Below are 22,804 nucleotides of genomic sequence, written 5' to 3'. Positions count from 1 at the left end.
TTACTGTTGTTACAAATTTATTAGACCATCTGAGCAGATAAAATAGATTTTCTGTACACTGAGCAGAAAGTGTCACAGGACAGTCGCAATTAAACTTATGCAGTTGTGCTGTTAGTTTGTGCCAGACTAAAACAAGTTCTGATTTAGGAATCAGCTGCAATAGTGGCAATTATTTTACAACAAAAGAACAAAAATGAATGAGAGGGGTAAATTATGCAAAGATTTTGGTAAAAGATTAAATATTTATAGAGACAGAGATGTAACAAAGAAAAGTGAAGCTTTCATCCTCCCTCACTACATCTTTAACCAGAAATAAGATTTTCAGGAAAATTCAAGTAAGTTTTCCACAGGTTATCAGTATTTTTATTCACATTTACAAACCATAGGCAACTGTAAAAGGCAACTGAAGAGGTACAGTGAATGCATATCTGAACGCAACACCAAACATAACGATCAAATGTGACATCCCGAGCAAACCAATACATCCAGTATAACATTTTCCCTTTCTTAAAAAAAGTGCACTTACAGACGTTGCAGTATGCTGCATATAAAAAAACCCCCCAAAAACAGTAAGGCAGCATGTTTTCTTCTCAGAACATAAAAATAATACTCCAGTTATAAATGGAAAATGTTCCCACAAATACCAAAAGGAACCTAAAGGGTAAAGAGAAAAATACTTTAACAGAGTGTGCGCCTTCCTCTCACCAAAATCTGAGAAAGGAAGTTATTGGTGCAGATTGGTGTACCAATGATCCACTCACCGACACTTTCTCCTCATTCTAACATTTCCTTAGATCTCTTACATGGCATACAAACACCATAGTGGTAGATCTGGACTCTGTCTTACAGCTGACTGGGCACAAAAGGCATAAAGAGTATCTAAAAAGGCAGAGTTTGTGTCATAACCAGGGCATCAAGCCTGCCTGCTCGCAGTTCGACTCTGGTGGTTGCATGAACACATCTAAAGGTGCAGGTTCTTCTTAAGGCTAACGTCGGTGCAGCTCCATCTGATTTTACAGGCAACAGTTGAGCGGTTCTCCCCTCCTCAGTGTGTCGGGATGTGATGGTGGTTGTGCTGTGAAGGACCCAGGAATCCGAGCCTTTGCTTGTTCTTCCGCTGCTCCGTCATCTGTGGAGCAGACAGAAAACACAATTAAGCTGGAGTGGCTTTTAATTCTGCACGGAGCAAACACATTACATGCAAACCTGTGTTTGCTCTGTAGTTGTTCAAGTGCGCACTTGAATGTGCAAAACAAAATAATCCCATTGGCTCACGTGTAGTTAGCGCCTTCCAGAGGGATGTTTGTTCATTTATCGGCACTACGATCAGAAAGTTAGAGAGCAACTCGTGTTCACTGATCGTCAGGAAGAATGTCATAAACTTGTTTTTGTTTTTGATTTTCAGGGTGGAACGAACAATCTCAATGAATTTCAAAAACCAAAAAATGGCTGAACAAGACTGAGTTTCAAATCTACACAAAACCAAAATTATAAATATAAGACCTGGTATGTAAATGCACTCCGTTAGCATGTTGTAGTGAAACAAGCCGGGGCGTGATTCTGGAGTGGCTTTTAATTCTGCACCCCCAACTCTTATAAAAATGCTGGAGTTCATGAAAAGTTGTTGAATCCTACACACTGCTCTGGACTCAAAGTAAAGACCATTGTTCACAGTTTCAACCATGGTGATGTTAACTTTAAATGCCCAAATGAAAACATTTCAAAATGGTACTTCTCAATGTCTATTAGACCAACTAGCATCAGAGCTACTGACAGCAAAATAAGTCCTCAGCATGATACTGCCACTACCAGGGAGCGCTCAGGATTAAAAGCCTCACATTGACTTCTCCAAACATTCAAGGCAAAGCAGCTGAATATTTGTCCTGTCTGACCATGAACGTTTTCTCCAGAAGGCAGTAAACTTGTCAATGTAGAAAGATGAGAATTTCAGTCATTTTTGGAGAAGAAGCTACTTTCATAGTCTGTAATCTCTCAGTCTGTGTTGATGTTCAATTTGCTTCATTATGGAAGCTGCTGCTGGTGTTCCAGAATATTCTAGTTTATGGCAGCGTTGAGCCTTGGGGCTTCCTGAATTAATTTGTAACATCCTGACTAGGAAGGTGTGAAATGATTATATGACTGTTAGATATTGCAATGATAATATTGGCTGCAATTAATATCATCCTGACATCCACACTACTATCTGTGAGATTTAACATCTGTGTCACTAAACTGAATACTCCTCTACAACTCCATCTAACTGGTCACATACTGGTATATGGCTGGCATGCAGAGTATGAATGCATGCCAGCAAATCAGGTAATAAACTATGGCATCAAAAGAATGCTTTATGATTGTAGTTTAATGAACATTCGTATTGGAATCACAAGAAATAGTGCAGCTATCTTCTCATTACAGGATTACAGTTTGGGTCAGGTCATTGGAATTTGGACACACTTGGCTTTTCCAACACCACAATTGTAATCGGCAACAGACTGGACTGGGCATCTAACACTGACGCTGTGTGCAAGAAGGGGATGAGCAGACTCTATTTTTTAAGGAAGCTGAGATCCTTCAAAATGTGCAGCAAGATGTTGGAGACCTTTTATCACAGTGTTGTTGCCGGTGCCATCTTCTTTGCTGCTGTGTGTTGGGGAAGCAGCATCAGAGCCAGCGACTCTAATAGACTGGACAAAATCATCAGGAAAGCTGGCTCTGTACTGGGACTAAGGCTGAAGTCCCTGGAAACTGTGGTGGAGAGGAGGACACTGAATAAGGTTCTGTCTATTATGGACAATAAACAGCACCCTCTCCACCACATAGTGGACAGACAGCGGAGCACCTTCTCACATAGACTGCTCCAGCTCCGCTGTCGTAGGGACAGAAACAGGAAATCCTTCCTGCCACATGCCATCTCACTGTACAATAAAAGCTAAATCATTGTTCTGCATTAATCAGTCCGATTTTGCACAATTGCACTATGGCACACTTGCTGTACATATATTTACATATACAGTACATTTCTGCATTTTTTTTTTAAATCTTTCCAAGGACTGCTCTTAAGTTGCTTTTTATATTAACAGCATTTCATATTTTTACAATTTATAGACAACTACTACTCAGTGGTAGTTGTTATTGTGTCTTGTCTCTATGCTGTAACTGCGAAGTAATTTCCCTGCTGGGATGAATAAAGTACTTCTATTCTATTCTATTCTATTCTATTCTATTCTATTCTATTCTATTCTATTCAGAACACCAGTCACAATTGGTCGAAATGGTAAAAGTAGATTAATATGACCAACTGTGTACAGAAGAGTGACCAAATATACCTGGATCTTGTTTTAATCCAGTTTTTGTTTGAGAAAAAAACAAAACAAACAAGCACAGAGGTTGTATGTTACATGATCATCCCACTATGGAAAACAATACTTCAAATTCAATGAAAATCCAAAATTAATATGACAGTCAGTGCATCTAAATGTCTGAATTTAGCAATATGGAATATTCTCATAAGCAGTGTAAAAGGAGATAGCGATATGTTAGCCTAAATAAATCACGATTGCTACTATAACGCCTAATTTCCTTTAAGGTTAATTTAGAAATTTGACAGTAAAGTCTCACCTGTTTTCACATGGATAGATTCATCCCTGGTGCTCAGCGAAGGACATATATGTTGGAAGAACAGCAGCCAGGCGTGCATGATAGCTAGATTTAAATTAGACTATCTGCACTGGCTCCAGAGGAGATTTAAAGATAAAGCGTTTGTGTCTTTGCCCAAAGGGGCTCCGGCAGCACAGAAACTTCATTGTTCCATGAGGGGCTGGCGGGCAGCAGGAAGCTGCTGCCAGCTCTACAGGCCGCCGAGGTCAGCGGAGGTTGTTGTTTTGTTTATTGGAGTGTGATCCTCCCACAGCAGGATCTGTTTTTGCACATCTGGCAGAAGGGGGAACAAGGACGGGCCTGTGCCTGCGATCACATGCAGGGTAGGCAGGTGATGGGAGTGATCGGTCACACTGCAGCAGCGCAGCTAGTCATCCAAACAGCCAGAGGCTCGCTGGCGACTGTGTTTGCAGTCGAAATGATCGCCACCTGTCGCGCTCCGTCCAGCAGAGGCTGATAGGAATCGTCAACCTTACTTGGCTCAGAGCAGATTTATGACGTCATGACGTTGACCTTTTCGTCTGCCGGTATTTCGAGGTAAAAAAAACCCCAAAAGAGTCTAACATTCAGAGAGAACGCAGCAAAACAAGCTGCTGCACAAATGATCAAACAGCAAACAGGAGGAATTAGTTCATCTGTTCACCAGGTCATGATACAACATTGAAGCCAGGCTTCTATGTGCAGGACTTTAATACAGTCAAAGACTAGATTTAATTGCCTGAGCTTACTGGGAAGTATGGGGAATTATCTATTTTACATTACAATTTATTCCCAGGTCCAGTGCGGATAAAATGTAACTGCTGCTCAGAAACAAGTGAAGAGTTATTTAATTAAATAGAATTTAAATTTTACTAAGTTTGAAATAAACTTTCCGTTGTATGACTAAGTAGTAGATTTGTTAGATCTCTAAAAATGTTAAATGTGCAACTCTGAAAAATTTGTTTGAAAGCAAAAAAATCATGATGATAATAAATGATACAATAAATGCCCATCTCTACACTCAATACCACAAATATCTCTTTAATGAAATTTGCCACACTTTTTCCTTCTGCTAAACTTTACATCAAAATGTGTGGATACAGCAGTTTTACCAATGATTGTAGCCCCTTTGAGAAGGACTAAAAGTCACTTATAATAATGACGCTGCGTAACATTACACTTGTGTGTGTAAAAACCGTTTAGCATACATGAGTTTCACTTTTTAAACCAAATTATTTGAGATTTTAGGCTTTTCAATAAGTTGAATTAGAACGTGGTTGAGAAATCGTGGGCTCTTAACTCAAGGGCCCCTGCTGGCCTGAGGGCTGTAACAAGTGTCTTTCTTTGCTTATGATTTGGTCCGGCTCTAAAATCAATCTGAAGTGACACTCTACCTGTTCTTTGAGCTCATACAGCTGGCTCGAGAGCTGGGACACCAGACCGACTGTGTTCTCCAGTTTCTCCTGCAGGGATCGGATCTCATTCTGCTCATTGTCTCCCTCGTTGCTCACCAGAGACATGGCTCTCATGCGAGGGAACCAATCCAAGTTCTTCTCCTGCAGAAAGTAAACACTGGCATGATGAAGGTGAACAAAAACCCAGACAATAAGAGCAGTGATGCAACCGATTTGCATTTACACAGGGAGTGTCTCAGGGTCACAGCCATCCTGCAGGAGCAAAGTAAATAGAGAAGTAGTGGTTAGAGGGTTTAACATTAATCATCTCATCAGAATGGAAGAGGCTCCATGTAGAATATTTAAAGCAGCTCTGCCGTCTCCAGGTTACTGCACACAGCAGTAACACACCAAATGAACAGTAACTGACATTTCAATTCTCACCCACTCCACAAACACACAGCCGCTGTGGGGATGAGTCACTGTCGTCCATCAACAGCAGGACATGAAGCACGGTGCAACTTATAGAAGGGGGTGCGCGTGCGTGTGTGTGTGTTTCAGCATTGTAGGGCCCATTTTTCTAACAAATAGTTCATTGTGAGGACCCACAGCACAGGCCCCGTAAGAAGAAGTGCTGTTTTGCAAAAGGGTCAAGATTTGATTATAGAGGTGAATGAGCACAGAAAGATATGTGTGTTTGGACGCTCATATGCAGAGTGTTTTAGATCTGTTAAAGTGCTGCACAGACCAAACCAGCTGCAGCAAAGCTTCTGGACAACCGAGGGTAAAATGCACCTATAGAATTATGTAACGCGCCTGTGTTTGTGTGGGTGTGTGCAGTGCTGGAAATGGACCTGGCGGACTGTGAGCAGGAATGTGTTTAACGACATGCGTGCTCTTGTGCAAAGTGAGATAGGTGTCACAGATACAGATGCCATCAGCTGACAGTTATGCAATATTCTCCCGTCGGTTTGGCTGATAAAAATCGTTTACAAGGCGCTGATAGCCGGATTTGACTGGCACCACAATGAGTCCACTGGGAGCAGTGAGTGAGGTATGCTCCCACCTACTCTTATATAAGAGTAGACTGCAGGCCGAGATGGAAGGATGAGGGTGTGAACCGCTGAGAGAGGACATGAGGGGAGTTTAGGTAGCGAGTGGATGGAGATGTGGGGGTGTGGTGGCCATTTGTTTTTGTTTTCCTTGTTAACTCTATCTCACTTAGGTTGGAGATGCAATGATAGTCTTGACCTAAGAACAACTACTAAAACAGTGAATAATTTGATTAAAGCCCGAATCTGAGCAACTTAATGTGATTATTGTGACAGCTGAGGGCTAAGGAGAGCCAGAGTTTAGTTTAAAAAATTACATTTAAGATCTGGAAAATTGCTACCGATTATACCGGGCTCTGCAAAATTTCCATATCAGTTTTATACAGATATGGAAATTTATGCCAGATTCTCACTAAAATATGCACAAAAACGAGAAACGGAAAGTTCATGAAACACATTCTTCACAATCAACACATACATTAGCTGCTGCTGTTTGTGTCAAGACTGGACATAAAGGACAACTTTACCAGAGACGGATGGATTTAGGCAACGACTGTTTGATGAAATGAGCCGTTATGGCAAAGAATATAGAGCATTGAACTGCATTTAAAAAGTAAAATTGTGAGCAATTTACATTGTATCTACTGATCAACTCTGCTTTAAAATAAATTAAAAACATCATGTCAGATCCACATGGTGGAAAAATATACTCAGGCAAAGATAGAGAAAGAACTTCTCATGAAAAATATAACACCAAGTTTCTGGAAACTTTTGGCAGCAGATAAAGTTGTCAGGATTAGACATGAAAAAAGTTCAGCAGTGGCTGCAGACCTTTAATTAAGAGTGGGAGGTTTTAATTGCCACTAAACTCCATTAAAAAAAACATTCATTTTTACTGATTTATATGCAAAGTTATATGAATAAACATTTTATTAAATAATTATGTAAATAGTGCAAAATAGAAAGAAATATTAATGACAAGGCTGAGAAAACTAGTGGGAAAACATTTTTAAAAAGTTAACTAAACCATGTAAATTCTATGGTGGCAAGATTTAAATGTGAAACTTATTAAAAGTGCAGTTATTTAAATATTTATTCAAAGTTAGGTGTATTTTAGATTGTTGTCATTAGCATGAAAAATGCCCTAGAAACATTAGAAGCAATCAGTGCAGAGAAAAGATTCCTAGAACTTATATTCTTATTCTGCTGTATTAAAAGAGCTGAAGTTCGGTTCATTTAAAAAGGTTACAATCAGTGCGCCACATTGTATAACATTAAGCGAATGCTACAATAAGAAAAAGGGGACAAACAAAAAAATTTCAGAATGTAAATGACTTAATATATGATTTTGTTTTTTACTTGTGTCTCTTTTTTTCTTAGATGATGCAGCTTTTTGCTATGCTGACCCAAAAGCTACTTGTTGAGTCATAAATCCCTGCAAATATAAGTTTATTTTTCTCAGAAATGTGTCATTGACATGATTTTTTTTTTTTCCTCCGAAGAGTTTTTGCAGCCCTAGTGGCTCGTATTTTTTGTGAGAAGGGAAGAAGAGGAAGACATGCGGCAAAGGTCACCGGGACCGGGAGTCGAACCCTCGACATCCGCGTCGAGGACTAAGGCCTCCAAACGTGGGGCGTGCTAACCCCCTGCGCCACCACAGCACGCCCCGTCATTGATATGATTTATGTCAATGACATATCCACAATGACATAAATCATGTCATGTGGTCGTTACAGGTACAGTAACGGCCACATGTATACATCGTGTTTCAGTGAGTCCACTCAAGCTTTGAGAGGAGCTAAAGAAAATTACTACAAACTGAACAATAGTCTCAGAAAAAAAAAAATTGCACAAGCAATAGAAGTGACCATTTAGAAAAAAATATTTAAGAAATGTACTACATTACATAGTTTCCCCTGAGATATTTGTGAATTTGAACACATTTTTCCTCTTTTTTTAATGTTTTTAGCCAAGGGAACTTGAGTAAAAACCAAAACTAGTTTTATAATAATGATTTTATTCATGTAAAAATAAATCTCTAAACCCAACAACTGTTGCTGCTACCTTGAGCAACAAATGACTACTGTTCATAGCAGAGTTACCTTAATGGAGCACCATTGGAAGGTTTTGATCGTGACTGGATAGTTTCAGGTGATGTCACAACAAGCAAGTCGTCCAGTCACTTAAAAATATTTGGTAGAATTTTTCTTTTTGGTCAGAAAAGGGTTTTGTCTTGTTCCTCCTCCTTACTGAATCCTAAGGAATGACTTTAGCTGAGGTGAACGGGGCTTGTTGTTATTTAGATGTTGTCCTTGATTCGGTTGCAGCCTCCTGAATGAGTTGCCAATGTGCTCTTGGAGTAACTTTTCCACCAAACCAACAAGCCCTCAGTTGATTTATTGTGGATAAAGGCTCTTTCTGTGGTTCTCTGGAGTCCAAGGGCCTCAGAAAGGGCTTTGTAACTCTTTCAAGACGGATAAATGTCAATGATTTTGTTTCTTTGTTAAACACATTGTCGCACCATGCTGTCGTATTCAAGTGACTTCTAGTTTCTACATGTCAAGACAGTAATTAGTGCTGGATGTAGGTGGTGAAACTGAACTCAGCGCTGCAAAGCCGAGCTTAGTGACATTTAATTAGTGATTTAACAAATGGGGTTATTACATTTTCACACAGAACAAGGCAGGTTTGAATAATAGCCTTTTAGCTTAAAATAAGTAAAATTATTCTTTAAAAACTGCATTTTGAAAGAAAAAAGCCCAAACAGAAGATTAGTAGATCTTCTGTTTGGTGCTGTAAATAGTAAGCCCTATAAATGTCCTCATACATCTTATAATTTGGTCAGTTGAATTCACCCATTCATACTGATTCAAAGATTTTTCTTTTACAGCTTTCATTTGTAATAAAGACATGTACAGTATATCTGCCAGATTTCTAAAGAACAGGTTCTTCACTAATTACATTTCTCCTTGCCTGTTTTTATACTTTTGGCTCCACAATATGAATCCATTGAGTCTACAGAAGCTTGTCCTAAAATGTTTTCGGCTAATTGGAGCCTTGGGCATCAAGGGGAACTAAAAACAAGAATAGTTTTATATTTTTTACAATTTCCAAAGGACAATGATGGCTCTGTGAACTCAAAAACATCCCTGGAGCCGAGAGCCATCTTATGCTTGATTTAAATGACCCATTACTGATGGATTATAATTTTCAAGAATAGTCTTTTTGCATGAAATCACTCCCGCTGGTTCAGGAGTCATTGCCTAATTCAGGAAATACAGTCAGACTGTGACCGTGCAGAATATGACATTTTAAACAAATGTCTCGCTGCTCATCGTTGGACTGTAAATCCATTCAGTGTGTGCTGTACAGCAAGGCTTTATTGTGCATTCGCTGATCACTTTAAACACACTCTTTGGCACAACCTCACAGATGTTTACTTTGTTTTTTCTATTTTCAACAGTAAAAAAAATAAATCATTTAAAACACAAATGACGCCTCCATGTCATATCTGATCCATTTGTATACAACGACAGGTTTGCTTTAGGTTCATATAAATTTTTTTTAATAAATCTTCTTGATCCAAGAGCTTCTGACAGTTATATATCCATGTCACGTCTACCTTTTACAATTGTGAAAATCCTTTTAAAAAATCTGATCATTTACTTGGAAATAATGTGAAAAGTAGCAATATTCTTCTCATGCTCTTTTACAAAAGACTTCTGAAATAGAGCTTCTTTTGACAGAATCACTGACAATACTGTTTTATACATAAAGATGTTTCTGCCTTAAATTAAACTGAAAAGATAAATTTTTTCCAAATCATCCCTCTGTGTACATATATACTTACATACAAGAGTTAGCCGCCATGTAGTTCTGCAGGAAGTTTTACTTTAAGCAGTTTTTTTAGAAGAGTTTTGATAGATCCAACCAAATATTTCTAAATGATGTATTTCTTCAATGGTTGAGGCTGCCTGTGTGGCACCTGCTCAGCAATAGCTGTTGATGGTTGTTTGTGTGTTCAGTGAAAATATTAGCAGAGTTAAATACTGTCGATTTTTTTTAGTAATAACTGAAGAAAGATCTCCGTGCAATGACACTTGAATAGCAAAACAATAGCTCAACAAAGGTTAACTGGATTAAGGATAAAACATTGCAACCTGTTGGAAGTTTTTATACAAAGTAGAACTATTTATAATCTAAAAAAAATAAAAACATTTGCAACAGTTAGCAAGGTAAACTATGCTAACAATGCTATTTGCTAATAAAAATGGCAACATTTCACTATTACATGTTCTGAATTATGGTTTTATTAACATTTTTAAGTTAAACGTTTTAAGTATTGCATGTCTTCTGTTCATGTCTCTTTTACATGTGGTGAAACATCGTGTCTGCTCGTAAATAATCAGTTACTATTCGTGACACAGTAGTTTGTTAAACTACACTGCTGCCAAGTGATTTTGTGTCTGGGTAGAGCAATTCTAAGTACATTTTATATATTAAAAAATAAAATAAAATGAAATTATGACAGCAGCAGACAATTTTTAGCTTCCTTAATTTACCTTTACAAAAATTAGACCTCAAATCACGTTTCTTGCTGTGTTTGCAACAGCTAGTGTGTCTAGTGTGTGCCGCATGGTAAAAGAGGAGTCCATGAACTGACAATGTGTCTGTGTGTATGTGAGAGAAAGAAAGAGACGGAGGATGAAAGAGAGAAGGACAGGAGAGCACGTGCTGTGCAGGGCTGAGCTATTAGCAGGCCACTTGAGATGGGTTATGTAACAGCGTTGTGACTGCTGCTGCTGCAGTACCTGCTAGGCCTGTAGTCGCTGTCATAATTTTACACACAAACACCCGCACACTCTCACTGACTCACCAATTCAAATCCAAAACACACGGACAGAACAGACACTTTGAGTAACATGAGCCGACTCTCCGGCTTGGCACCTCATCACTTTATGCTGCCAAGGAGATGCAATCAACCTGAGTATGTGCTCCTCTGTGTGTGTTTTAGGTCATCAGGTTTCCACTGTGGAAAGTTATTTTTTCCAGTTTCCAATCCGGCTTTAGCAATAAAGCCCTTTAAAAACACCATATAGAACTAAAGTGCCACACGTATTAAAAAGCTACCAGGTTGAATTAACAGGGACAAGATGAATCATACAACAAAAACAGAAAAATGTCAGAAAACAAAATATAGTAAAAACCCAAAGTAAATACATTTTAAGAAATCACTGAACTAGAGAGAAAGATGAGGCCTCTCTAATTTGCAGTGGTGGAAAAATGCTATGCTTCGTCTTTGACGCACTGAGGAGCGGCTGATCAGCTGACCTGAGGGAAAGGAGGATGTTTAAGACGGGAACAGCTCAGAGAGGTAGGATGTGGCTTTAAAAACAAATAAGGAATTTAAAATAAATCCTCAACTGAGGAAGGCTAAAATGAGAGGAATGTGCTGATATTTACTTGTGTGCGTTTAAAAGAACTTCACAGTCTCAATCCAACTCTTTAATGCACAGCAACACAATTGAGGTTAAAAATATCGGTGCAAAAATAACGTTAGCTAGTTTTCTCAGAATTGAGCTTTGAGGGAGGGAAATGATGTGGGCCGTTCTAAAGAATTCTTTGTTGTCATTAGGTGTTCACACATAATAAAATTTCACAACAATAAGGCAATAAAGAGGTAGGATGTATAGACGGAGGCCATCATAATTAACCTTTGACACAAATCAGAGCAAATCAGAGTAACAATGCTGGTCAGAACTGGAGCAAAAATTACAAAAAGCAACTTGCATCCTGCCCAACATTTTGTGTTTGAGATGTATTTTTTCAGAAGTGATCAGTCACTCATCGTGTAACATAACATAATGGCATCACTCTTTTTAAGATGTATAAAATGAGCAATGTTTCCATGCAGTAATCCTCACTGATTTCCAGGCCAAACCAAAAGTCTGTTGAGTCTGTTTTTCAACAAATTAAGTACAAGAATATAGATCTTTTTTAAGAGTTGTATGTTTCCCTAACAAGGACTAAAACTCCCAGAAGGCTTCAGTATCAGTGGGGATATTCTTCTTTCCTCTTTCTCATTTATGCCTCCACCAGTGTGATCTTTAGCATTTTGGGAAGTCTAGGTTTTAAATATAAAATTATCATATTCCAAGAGTTATAAACTTGCATTTTTGCATCTACTGTTACTTCACTTCACACAACTCTTTGGGATATGAATATTCCACACATTGCTTGTGTGATGACAGTATGTATGCAATATGTTGTGCTGCCCTAGTTAAAATATTATTGCAAAGATAATGTTTTATGAAGTCAAACAGTAAACGGAAAAAAAAAAAAAAACTAGAGCCATATTTTACTCTCCCATGTGTTTTCCTGCTTTGCAGCCTGTTAGACAGTGTTAATTTACATTCCTGACTCATCATTACCTCACCTCCCAGAAATACCCTGGCCAGGCATCAGAGAACAGACCTGTTGGAAGACCCACTGGTGCATATTAATTCAATGTCTGTCACCTGTTTGTAATGCAAATTGTTCCTTATAACTCCGCCATTCTTATGCCCATCACAGACGACTGTTAATCACAAAATGTGCCATTATGCAGCTAGGCGTTATCTGACTCCATTAGGAGAAACCCTTCTTGCTGCCCCTACATCGTTCAGCTTGTTGTCTGTGTCTCAATGCAGTTACTTATTACACTGATAATAATAGTGCTGGAGCAGGTTTAATTACCATTTAACTGCACTGTGTCCCAGCAGGTTAGGAGCTCGCCTCAGTGAAGAGTACCTGGGCGCTGAGATCCATCTCCCTCCAGCAGTAGGAGTGAAGGAGAATAAATTGGGATGGCTGGCATTGGCCTGGGGGCTCAGACTTGTTTTCCCAAGTCTCTTCAGTTGGTTCTGTAGCAGAATCTCCAAACGGACTGACTCAGGAAAGTGGTGCAACTTTCAGACTGTAAAACTCAGAAATCTGTATTCTCATGTGCTTCTGAAGCTGGTAAAGCTCAGCAGCAAAATGGAAATTGGGTTATTTTCCTCTGGAATAATAGAGACTGCATTGTACTTTCTTGCAAAACTATAACTAGTGTCCAACATCTAAATAAGTACTATCCATGTGTTAACATATCTAAGGTGAAACTTTCACAGTATATCAAATTGCACTAAAACATCCAGCGGTATTAAAAGTGTGTGCTCAGACTCACTGCAATCATCTGGGCCACGTAGCTCTCTGGGCCGGTGTACTCTGTCGGATCCTTCACCCTCACCAGAACCAGGAAGTAAAGGTAGTGCCACATGTTGTGTTCTGATTTGATGTGCTCCTCAAATGATACCGTCTTGTTGTCAAATTTGTCTCTTTCCAACCCTGTGACATTAATAACTCATCAACAAGTGTTCTTCTAAAATATGCCATTTTCTACATTGCAGCCTTTGCCTCCATTTGGCAGCGCTTACCACAGATGAAACAGGATGTTTTGAGAATCTCCTCCTTCCTTTGTTTCTCACTCCTCAAGTCGGCAAAGGTGTCAATGATCACACCAAATATCAGATTAAGCACGATAATAATGACGATGAAGAAGAAGAGAAGGTCATAAATGACTCGAGCGGCAAACAGAGGCTCCTGGAAGGTTAGGGGTAAAAAATGGAGACAGCACATCAGTTTACCAAAACAGTCAAACCAAAAAAAATTTATAAATGTTTGGACTATTTCAGCACAAATGGACATACGGAGGAGAAAAATAATTTTAGGATGGTCTGACCTCTTTGGATGGTCTCCTGAGAATATCTCCCACACCTCCCCCGTTGCGTAATCCTTGGTTCAACACAGTGATTATGCACATGCGCAGCGTGTCGCACACACGCTCCACTTCATCATCTTTATCTACAACAACAACGTATTTAACATAAACAGTAAGACTCTGGAATATTATTTAGAAATATGATGCAGAACTTCAAATAATTTTGCCCTCTGTGATTTTTACATTTCTTTTTAAGAAAACAGCCAGCCTATTATATTTTATTGGGATTTTATATGACAGTCTCACACAAATTAGATAATTATTGTGAAGTGAAAGTAAAAGCAATGGATTTAAATATACAAAAATCCTTAAAATGTGGCACGCAGTAGTATAGAGACCGCTGGATGTTGGTTCCCCCAGTGAAACCTTCAGAAGTTATCGTACAAGTAACTACGGTTCCCCTGTGTGTAACTCAATCTCAGTAGAAACACATACAATGTGTAAAGGTCTAAAAGATTGTTAGAGGACAGTAAAGAAAATGGCATCCTTCATCTAAACCGCCGTTTCTCAATTCCGGTCCTCGGGCCCCCCTGCCCTGCATGTTTTAGGCGTTTCCCTTCTGCTACACACCTGGATTGAATCTATGGGTGGTCAACAGGTTTCTGCAGAACTTGATGGTCATGCAATCATTTGAATCAGCTGTTCTGGAATAGAGGCACATCTAAAACATGCAGAGCAGAGGGGCCTGAGGACTGGAATTGAGAAGCACTGATCTAAACCGACAGGCTGGTCATTAACCACAGAAGCAGCCATGTGGCCAACGGTAACTCTGGAGGAGCTGCAGAGAATCACAGTTCAAGTGGGAGAATTTGTTGGCGTGTCGACTTTATTCCTTCTGCACTCGAAAAACCTGGTCTTTGTCAGAGTGGCAAGAAAAAAAAGCCAATAGCTGAAAGAAAACAATGATTTCGTCACCAGCTCTGCAGTGTTTCCCAAAGCTGGGGTCAGAAACCCACTGGTGGTCGCAATTCAACAAGTCCAGGGTTTTGTGATGCTGTTCAGAAATCTAAGCTTAAGTATCAAAAATTATAAAAGTAAAGCATATTTATGCTTAAAAGCAGTTGAGAAAACAATTATAAGTAAGCATTAGTTGTTTATGCCATCTGTATACCCGTCTTATTAATACATTAAGTAAATGATCAGTGTCACACGTCTTTTCCACTGTTATTTTGTGGCCTACAATGAAAAAACTTGGGAACCAGGATGAAAATTAAACAAAAAAAAAAAAAACATGTGGAAGAAGATGCTCAGATGAGACCAAAGTGGAGATGTTGTACCAGTCTACCTTCAAAATGTTTTGTGTGGCAAACACTGAACACATCGTCCCCATAGTGAAACATGATGGTGGCATCTCTCTGCCAAAAGCCCCTTCCAGCAGGCTAACAACTCTGAAGATACACCAAGAGCTATAAAAAATGGTTTAGATCAGTTTCTGGTAAGTAATCTAGACAACCATTTTCCGTCTCATTTTGAATGCACTATTCCTCTGTTATGTAAAATCCTAGTAATTACCACTGAAGTTTTGTGGTCATAAATGGCCAAAATGTAAAAAAAAAAAAAGTTAAAGACATATAATTAATTTAGCAAGACCTTGTAGCCACTCTATATTTTATTCAGCTAATTATCAACAAAATAAACTGCATGTGTACATACCCAGATTCTAACTGTGTGACATTAGACATAAGATAAACCATTATTCATTCACCACGACCTTACAACTAAGCCCTCCAGTCGGCTGCAACTAAACGGTGATGAAGAAATGAATTGAGCTATTTTTATGAGGTGTGAAATGTACTGAGATGTTGCAAATGGACGAAGCCACGCACAGGATGGAGAAGGATGTGGATAACATCACGTGCGTGTCCCTGCAGCGCAGGTGATCCACGGATCCAAGAAGTGTGAGTCACCCCCACTGCCTCATCAAGTTTCTTTGTGTGCAGACCTCGGTGTGAGTCTGAGAGTGTGTCTGTGTGTGTTTGTGCGGGTAACCTTTCTGTGGCTGGAAATGTCAACCCACAAACCAGTCAAACTGCTCAACTGTGACTTTCCCAATATGTGAAGTGAAAAAAAATAATAAAATAAATAAATGATCTAACAGTAAAACTTTTACCAGGAAGTGATTTGGAAGGTGATGCAGGGCAGCTGTTCTTCGTAGATGAATCTGTGGATTCGACATCACACAACAAATCTGGCCTCCCTGAAAACCATTAGGAAACAATTTTTAGATCCTGCTGTTCCACTAAAACAATCCAGAAAAGTTTCATCAAGACAACACGCAGTTTATTCTAGTCATTAAACCAGTAAGAAAATATATAGCTAGACATTATGTAAACTGAAGCAGCAGCTGTTAGGTGGGTGGTGAAGAGCTGCTAAAAAACAAAACCCTGAACAAATCATTTTAATGCGCAGAGCCTTGATCAGGAATCCAGAAAAGGTGTATAGCTGAGATGAAATCGGGTCAGGCAGACTGACAGAGACTGCTGTAAAATAAGCAGACACCCTGGCTGCTTATTTTACAATAAATAAAACAATAAAATAGAGTTAGGAGTCAGAGGATGAGGAGGAAGAGATGGCTGGACAGTAAGATAGGAGATCGCTGTAAGGGTCAGAGCTCTACAGTGGACGGAGCGCCGTCAGTTTCTCTGGAGCTCCGGCTGCTCCCCCACTCAGTCCTCAGCTAACATACAGACAGGCGTGAGCCCAGCAAGTTACATAAGCCAGCGCTGCTCTGCTGTGTCTGCTCTGCTCAGCAAAACACAGGATGGCACGGCCACCAGGTTATGCAACAGGTGCACATGTGCAAGCAGGATGTCTTCCTGTTCGTCAGCTCATTAACACGCCCACACAATCCCCGGTGTTATCAAAACATGTGGCACCGGATATTTTATACAGCATACTGTACATATTCGGTGTAGCTTACATGTTTACAAAGGAAGCTTTCTCCTGAGAAGTTGCGAATCGCGAAAGTTAAGCCATGCATACGAATATGAAACTCATTTACATGTGTGTTTTATTTAAAGTTAGTCTAAAAAGAAAGCTCATAGTACCGTTAAAATACCAGCTTCAGGGACGTAAAAATTACATGATTACTTTTTCTCAAATGTTTTCTTCCTTTACTATTATGAGAAAAAATATATGTTGGGTGGAAAATAAGAGTAAAAAAAGCAACAAGGTTTACACTAAAACCTTGTTGTCACTAAAACCTTTGGAGTCAGGTTTAGTAGAAGCCTATCAGTAATGTTCAGACTGTTCCTGCCAAAGGTTTATTAAATCTATGTGACTGGGATGGCTTCTCTTTAATGCAGCTCACATTAGGTGAACTCAAAGTATTTCAAATTTTTTCTCGCCAGGTGATTTTCTGTTGACTGAAATTTTAGATGATATGTAATTTCTTCCATTTTGACACAAAAACTGGTTCAAGTGAAGAATAATAACTCCATAACATAATTTAGCTGCTACTATGTATTCCAGTTTGTTGTTTTTTATGTGTAAAAAAAAAAAAAAAAAGAAAAAAAAAATCACCTTTTACTATTGTGGGCAAAATATTTTTGTTTGGTTTTATTAGATAATAACTCATTCAGCAAGGTTTTAGAAGTATTTAGACAGGCACTGATAAAAAGGATTCTGTCTGGCACTCCTACTCTGTAGAAATATATAGAAATACAGAGAATATAAAACACTTTGCAAAGGATCAGAAGGATAATATTGTGCAATTTGAAAACTATAATTTTGCTAAAAGATGCTGGTTGTGCAAATGTCAGAAAAGCTTAACTGGGATACACTTATGGAACCACATTAGCAAAACATTTTTATCTTTATTATTACATCGTGTGGCCTTCTTTAGCTTTGTCTCATTGGTTAGTAAGAAAATCAAACTATAGGAAGCCCATCCAGTTAGGAAAAACTGCCACAATAAGAGATGGTGCAGATTAAGTGAGGGAATACAAGTCAAGACTGAAAATGCGTCTTTATAATTTACATGACTTGAGGTAGAAAAACAAATCTTAATACATGAATCTGAGGACTAAAGGTACCTACTTGTATGCAGGTGGTCCACTTCCATCCGGAAGTCATTCTTAAAGAAGATGAAACCGATGATGGAGAAAAAGTAGACCAGGAAGAGAGCAAGGATTGCTGTCAAGATGATGGAGCGGCCATTTCTTGTCACACTTTTGATCACGTTCAGCAGCGTCTCCTCTCGAAACACCAGGTCAAACAGCTAAAAGAAACTTCACATCAGTGAGAATGATCACGGTTATTTTAAAAATGAAAAATAAAAAAAATGAATTCCTTACCAAAAAGCTGTAGAAGAACTCGTGCGCAAAGAGGCCCAAGACACAGATTAAAGCATAACCCAAATGGTAGATGAAGAGCAAGTCCATCACGACTGCTTTGTAGCCTCGAGCAAATGTTCCCTTGTTCCCCACAAAACTTACAATGAACACTAACTTGTTGAAAAGCTGAGAAAAAAGGAAAATATGATTTAATAGAATACATAATAGTTCACTGCCTCAATACAAAAGCATTCCTTACTTACGTTTATAGAGCCTAGCAAAAACAGAGCAGGTGTGAGGCCCATAGTGTAAATGGCACGTAGAATGAGCGTGACGAGGAAGGAAACGATGCCCCACTGCTTGGGGAGGACAGGAAGCAGGGCGGTAGAGATGCCCAATGCCACCCACAGAAAGATATTCCAGAATGGGGACAAGGTGCCTGGACAAAAAATATAAATAAAACATAAAGATCAACAATGCTTCGAGACGTGGAGGCTTGTTGATAAATTATTCACCAGAGTTTAGAGCTTAACTTGGCACACTGTGGTGAAGGCAACACTTAAGACATGTCAAACAACAGTCCGGGGGGAAATTACTGCTCAAAACAACCATCTCTTCAGCAGATTACAGGGTAAACAAACCATTGAAGCTCGGGGTTCTCTAGGAAACTGCAAAGCAGGGATGAGTAACGGAGAACAATGACTCTAAAGAAATAGCTTTGTTTGATCAACTGCACAAAAGCAGTTTGATGTAAATGTGGTCATGTTGTTGATGGACTAAATGTTTTTCACAAATGGTGCTGGAACAGCTGGGTATGAAGTGTAAGTGTTGAGTCATCTCACATGTCTTCATCTAATCCTTCTTTGGTCTTTCTAAATCTATATGTACATACACACAATTACATGCAAAATTGGCTTTGGATTTCCAGTCTGCTATTTTCTTTTAATACTAATTACATTTCAGAATAGAGCTGAGCAGAGATACTGTAGCACAAAGCCCTCAGCCAATAAAGTCAGTAAGTCCAAGTTGTCTTGCATCAGAAGGTGCAATTAAACTGTAAAATAATCTCTATGCACATTCTGTACACACCTACCTATTCATGTGCAGAGGTTTTATTAGGTGTGAACACAAAACAAACATTTAATAGTGTGGAGGAATAATGCATGTTTTTAAAATATTTTTTTTAATCTTGGGATGAAATCCACTTTAACTCTACTGTAAAAGTAATCAGCATACCTAAAACAGACGCCATCATTTCTGATTACCAAAAAGTGGTGAAATATCAGTAGAAATTCAGCTGCTTATCTGGGGGTTAACTACATGTGCTGAATGATGGATATGCATACATATGTAAAGTATTAATAACATTTTGACTACAGAAAGTCTGCAATAAAGTTTAACTGATGCACAAATAATCTTTTTTTTTTTTTTTTTTTTAATCGGTGCAGATATTTGTTGTACGATCATTCCACCTTGGAAAAACAAAACTTCACAGGGATCATTAAAAGCTTTAATGACATTCCTGGCAGCGATTAAAGGATATAAATTTCAGACGGACAGCTTAATTACCCTCATCTCCATCATCTCCAAACGGGTAAAAAGCACCGACGGTGAGGTTGAGCACACAGGCCAGGTAGAAAGAGATGCTTCCCCAAAGAGAGAAGTGCCGGGAGAACCAGAACAGAGCCTTATTTTCTGTGCAAAGGAGAACGGAAAGAAAGTTTAGCTTGTTTCTTCAAACACAATGGATACTATCCACTCATACTGTGATGAGATTCTGGAGCCGCAGTCACTATTTAAAGCCACTTACTGCGGATCATCTTTTGCCACCTCATCTCGTTGTAGAGGTTGTCGAACTGCTGGAAGAAGTCGTTCACCTTGCTGCCCTGGTCGTCTCTTTCGGTGGTGGTGAACACGCGGTTCTTGGATTCCTCGGTGAGGTACTCACAGATGTTTGGCACAGGAAACACAATCTGCTCCATGCTGCGATCGTGACGCACAATCTGAAAAGCGACACCATTTACTTCAAAAAATTCCACATCATAAGAAATCTGGCGGAGTAAAGTCAAGGTTTACCTCTATCTGTGCTGTGTGCTTCGCGTAGTAATGAAGAGCTTCGTCTTTGTCGTCATCCAGCCCCAAACTAGGCCTTAGGCTCTGCTGCAAGATCTTATTGTGTCTGGCCAACTAAATGAAATTAAAAAAACCCAACATAATGTGAGGACATGTCTAATGTCTAAATTCTTATCCTCTTTTTTTTTTAAAGGGGGTTTATATGAAGAAAAAAAACAGCTATAGAAATTCATAAAAATTAGAAAACTTGGCCTTCTCATAATTATTGAAACAAATGTGATTTTATTTTAATTTTTTTTTTTTTAATAAACTAACACAAAAGTGTGTTGTATGACCTTGTTTTTAGAGGTCAATCACTTCATATATACATATAAAAAAAACAATAAACCCAGTTTTGCAACCTCAGTTAATTTGAGAAGCTTTTAAAGCTTTCCTTTTGTTTCCTGATCTCCTTTAATAAAAAAAAAGAGGCTATTTAAACCAGCCCCACCCTGTGTGAAAAAGCTAATTGCTTATTTAAAGCTAATAACTTCCCGCACCACCCTTGGAAATAATTTGCCTGCTGAGGTTTGAATAGTTGTTTACATAACCATCCATAAAAATTAAGAATTTGACTGGAAAAGTGGAAAATAAAATTGTCATTGATTTTCAGGTTCTACCTTCATCAAAGCTATTTAGAATGTAATAAGAAAACATATATATAAACTTAAATATTACATAATAATGATCAGATCAGTGGTAGCAAATGGATAGCTTGTTACTCTCAAATACATAAATAAATGTATTTCAATAACAAAGCAGTTAAAAATGTTAAGGTTAACAATCAGTTAATCTTATTTAAAACACTTTGTGTTTTAAATAAAATAAGTCTTAGTAGATTTGTGTCCACAAGAACTATTTTATGAAGATTGAGTCTATGTGCCACATTTTCTTTTACTAATAAATGTTGTCTGGAGTGCATAAGACAGTTTCTCCATCTTCAATAACTCTTGTTGGTTCTGGGATTTCCAACTTCAATATCCATTTGATTTTTCTGTCTTGCATCTCAGAAATTCTGACATCCAAGTACAAATCAAATGGACCACAAAAAACTTACCGAAGTAAAAGTTACATGAATATTTAAAGTAAATGGTAACCAGCTGTTTCATTAATAAAACTAAATCCTCTGACACACCAACACAGGCAGAGTGGAGGACCTGCTAGACTTGCTCTGCCCTTTTTCATTGACATAAAGCAGCATCACATCATGAAAACTAATTTTAGTGTCGGAAGAGTTCATTCACAGTGGAGCAGTCTTCAATCATTAATGAAGCACTAGAGTGAACAGCCCTGAGGTCAGCAGAGGGTCAGACAGAAACAAACAAAAAAAAAAGGCCAATGCATAAGTCACAGACAAACAACAGCTGTTGCTTTCTTAATAACCTGATGGGCCAGGATGTAAATGTTGTGTCCAACGTCTCTGGGTTTGATCCGCTCACCAGCGTTGTCCATGTCCTCCTCAGTCTCGTAACCCTGAGTGTAGGCTTCCTTCATTACATCCACCTAAAAATCAGGCAGATTCGGACAAGTTTGTTGGCAATGCAGGGGACGTTATCTTTAACCTGTGCTGACAAACACATACACCCACCAACTCAGTGGGTCTCATCTTGTAGAGAATCTTCTCTGCATTCTCACTGTCATGGCGACTCTCCATGATGGCCAGCAGCAGCTTGGAAGCATTGTTCTGAAATAAAAAGGCCCCAATATACATCTTTTAAGTGATTTAAGCTGCTGACATGAAAGCCTGAAGTTTTGTCGGATTACTAATTTAATAAAACCTTTGTTAAAAACCAGAACAAACACATTGCAGCTGTGGGTTTTAGAAAGAGTCCTTTTGAAGATCTGCTTCTCACCTTGAGGTCCAGCACCAGGTCCAGTCGATTCTCCCCCAGGGGGTTAATGGAGTTCACAATCAGCGCTATAATAATGTCAATGCCATTGGACTCATGTTTTGCTATGCATGTCTGCAGGAGAGGAACATGAGTAGTAAATGTAGTCAAAACAAACTAGAACTTATTATAGAGCAAACATTTGAACTGAGCACAAACTGAGCACACAGAGTATTAAAGTGACTCTGAATAAATTGGCTCATCATTGAAATATTATTGTCTTTATTTAACAACGTGGTCATAGGGAAGATGGTTGACTCGACATGTCCAGCAAACTGTTGCTGATACCATCCATGATGACAGCAAGCAACAAAAAGTCATTGCTAAAGAAGCTGACTTTTCACACAAGCATATTAACAGAAAGTTAAGCGGAAGGAAAATGTGTGAAATGAAAAAAAAAAGCTCACAGCTGCTTTCTTATGAGGAGACTGCAGCAAAGTGCATGATGGAGATTACCAGCATGTGTACAAGAGCCACCGCACAGTGATTTACCCCAGGACATGGGCTAGAGCTGATGCATTCCTTGAGTTAAATACTTACTAAATCAAATACACCTGGAATGTCTTACCTGGACTTAGGGGGAAAAAAAGGAACTGTTGCTCATTCATTCAAACTAATCTTTGTATGTGAAATAGTTTTTGCACTT

At 38.8% G+C, this 22,804-nt stretch overlaps 1 protein-coding gene across 1 annotated transcript in view; it reads right to left on the bottom strand.

Annotated features, from left to right (window-relative positions):
• The window catches only part of itpr2 (inositol 1,4,5-trisphosphate receptor, type 2), a 64,072-nt gene continuing 41,268 nt past the window's right edge, over positions 1 to 22,804 (bottom strand). Inside the window, 15 exon segments of the mRNA XM_032584538.1 lie at positions 1 to 1,129; positions 5,034 to 5,195; positions 13,290 to 13,450; positions 13,540 to 13,705; positions 13,845 to 13,966; positions 15,994 to 16,080; positions 17,922 to 18,102; positions 18,179 to 18,343; positions 18,421 to 18,596; positions 19,727 to 19,852; positions 19,968 to 20,160; positions 20,234 to 20,344; positions 21,653 to 21,772; positions 21,858 to 21,953; positions 22,123 to 22,233. Of these exon segments, the coding sequence (XP_032440429.1) occupies positions 1,046 to 1,129; positions 5,034 to 5,195; positions 13,290 to 13,450; positions 13,540 to 13,705; positions 13,845 to 13,966; positions 15,994 to 16,080; positions 17,922 to 18,102; positions 18,179 to 18,343; positions 18,421 to 18,596; positions 19,727 to 19,852; positions 19,968 to 20,160; positions 20,234 to 20,344; positions 21,653 to 21,772; positions 21,858 to 21,953; positions 22,123 to 22,233 (2,061 nt within the window). The 3' untranslated portion in view covers positions 1 to 1,045.

The sequence above is a fragment of the Xiphophorus hellerii genome, chromosome 2 (genome assembly GCF_003331165.1).
Source record: "Xiphophorus hellerii strain 12219 chromosome 2, Xiphophorus_hellerii-4.1, whole genome shotgun sequence".
NCBI classification, from domain to species: domain Eukaryota; kingdom Metazoa; phylum Chordata; class Actinopteri; order Cyprinodontiformes; family Poeciliidae; genus Xiphophorus; species Xiphophorus hellerii.
Note: the sequence above shows the minus strand (reverse complement) of the source record. Positions and strands in the feature narration are given on the sequence as shown.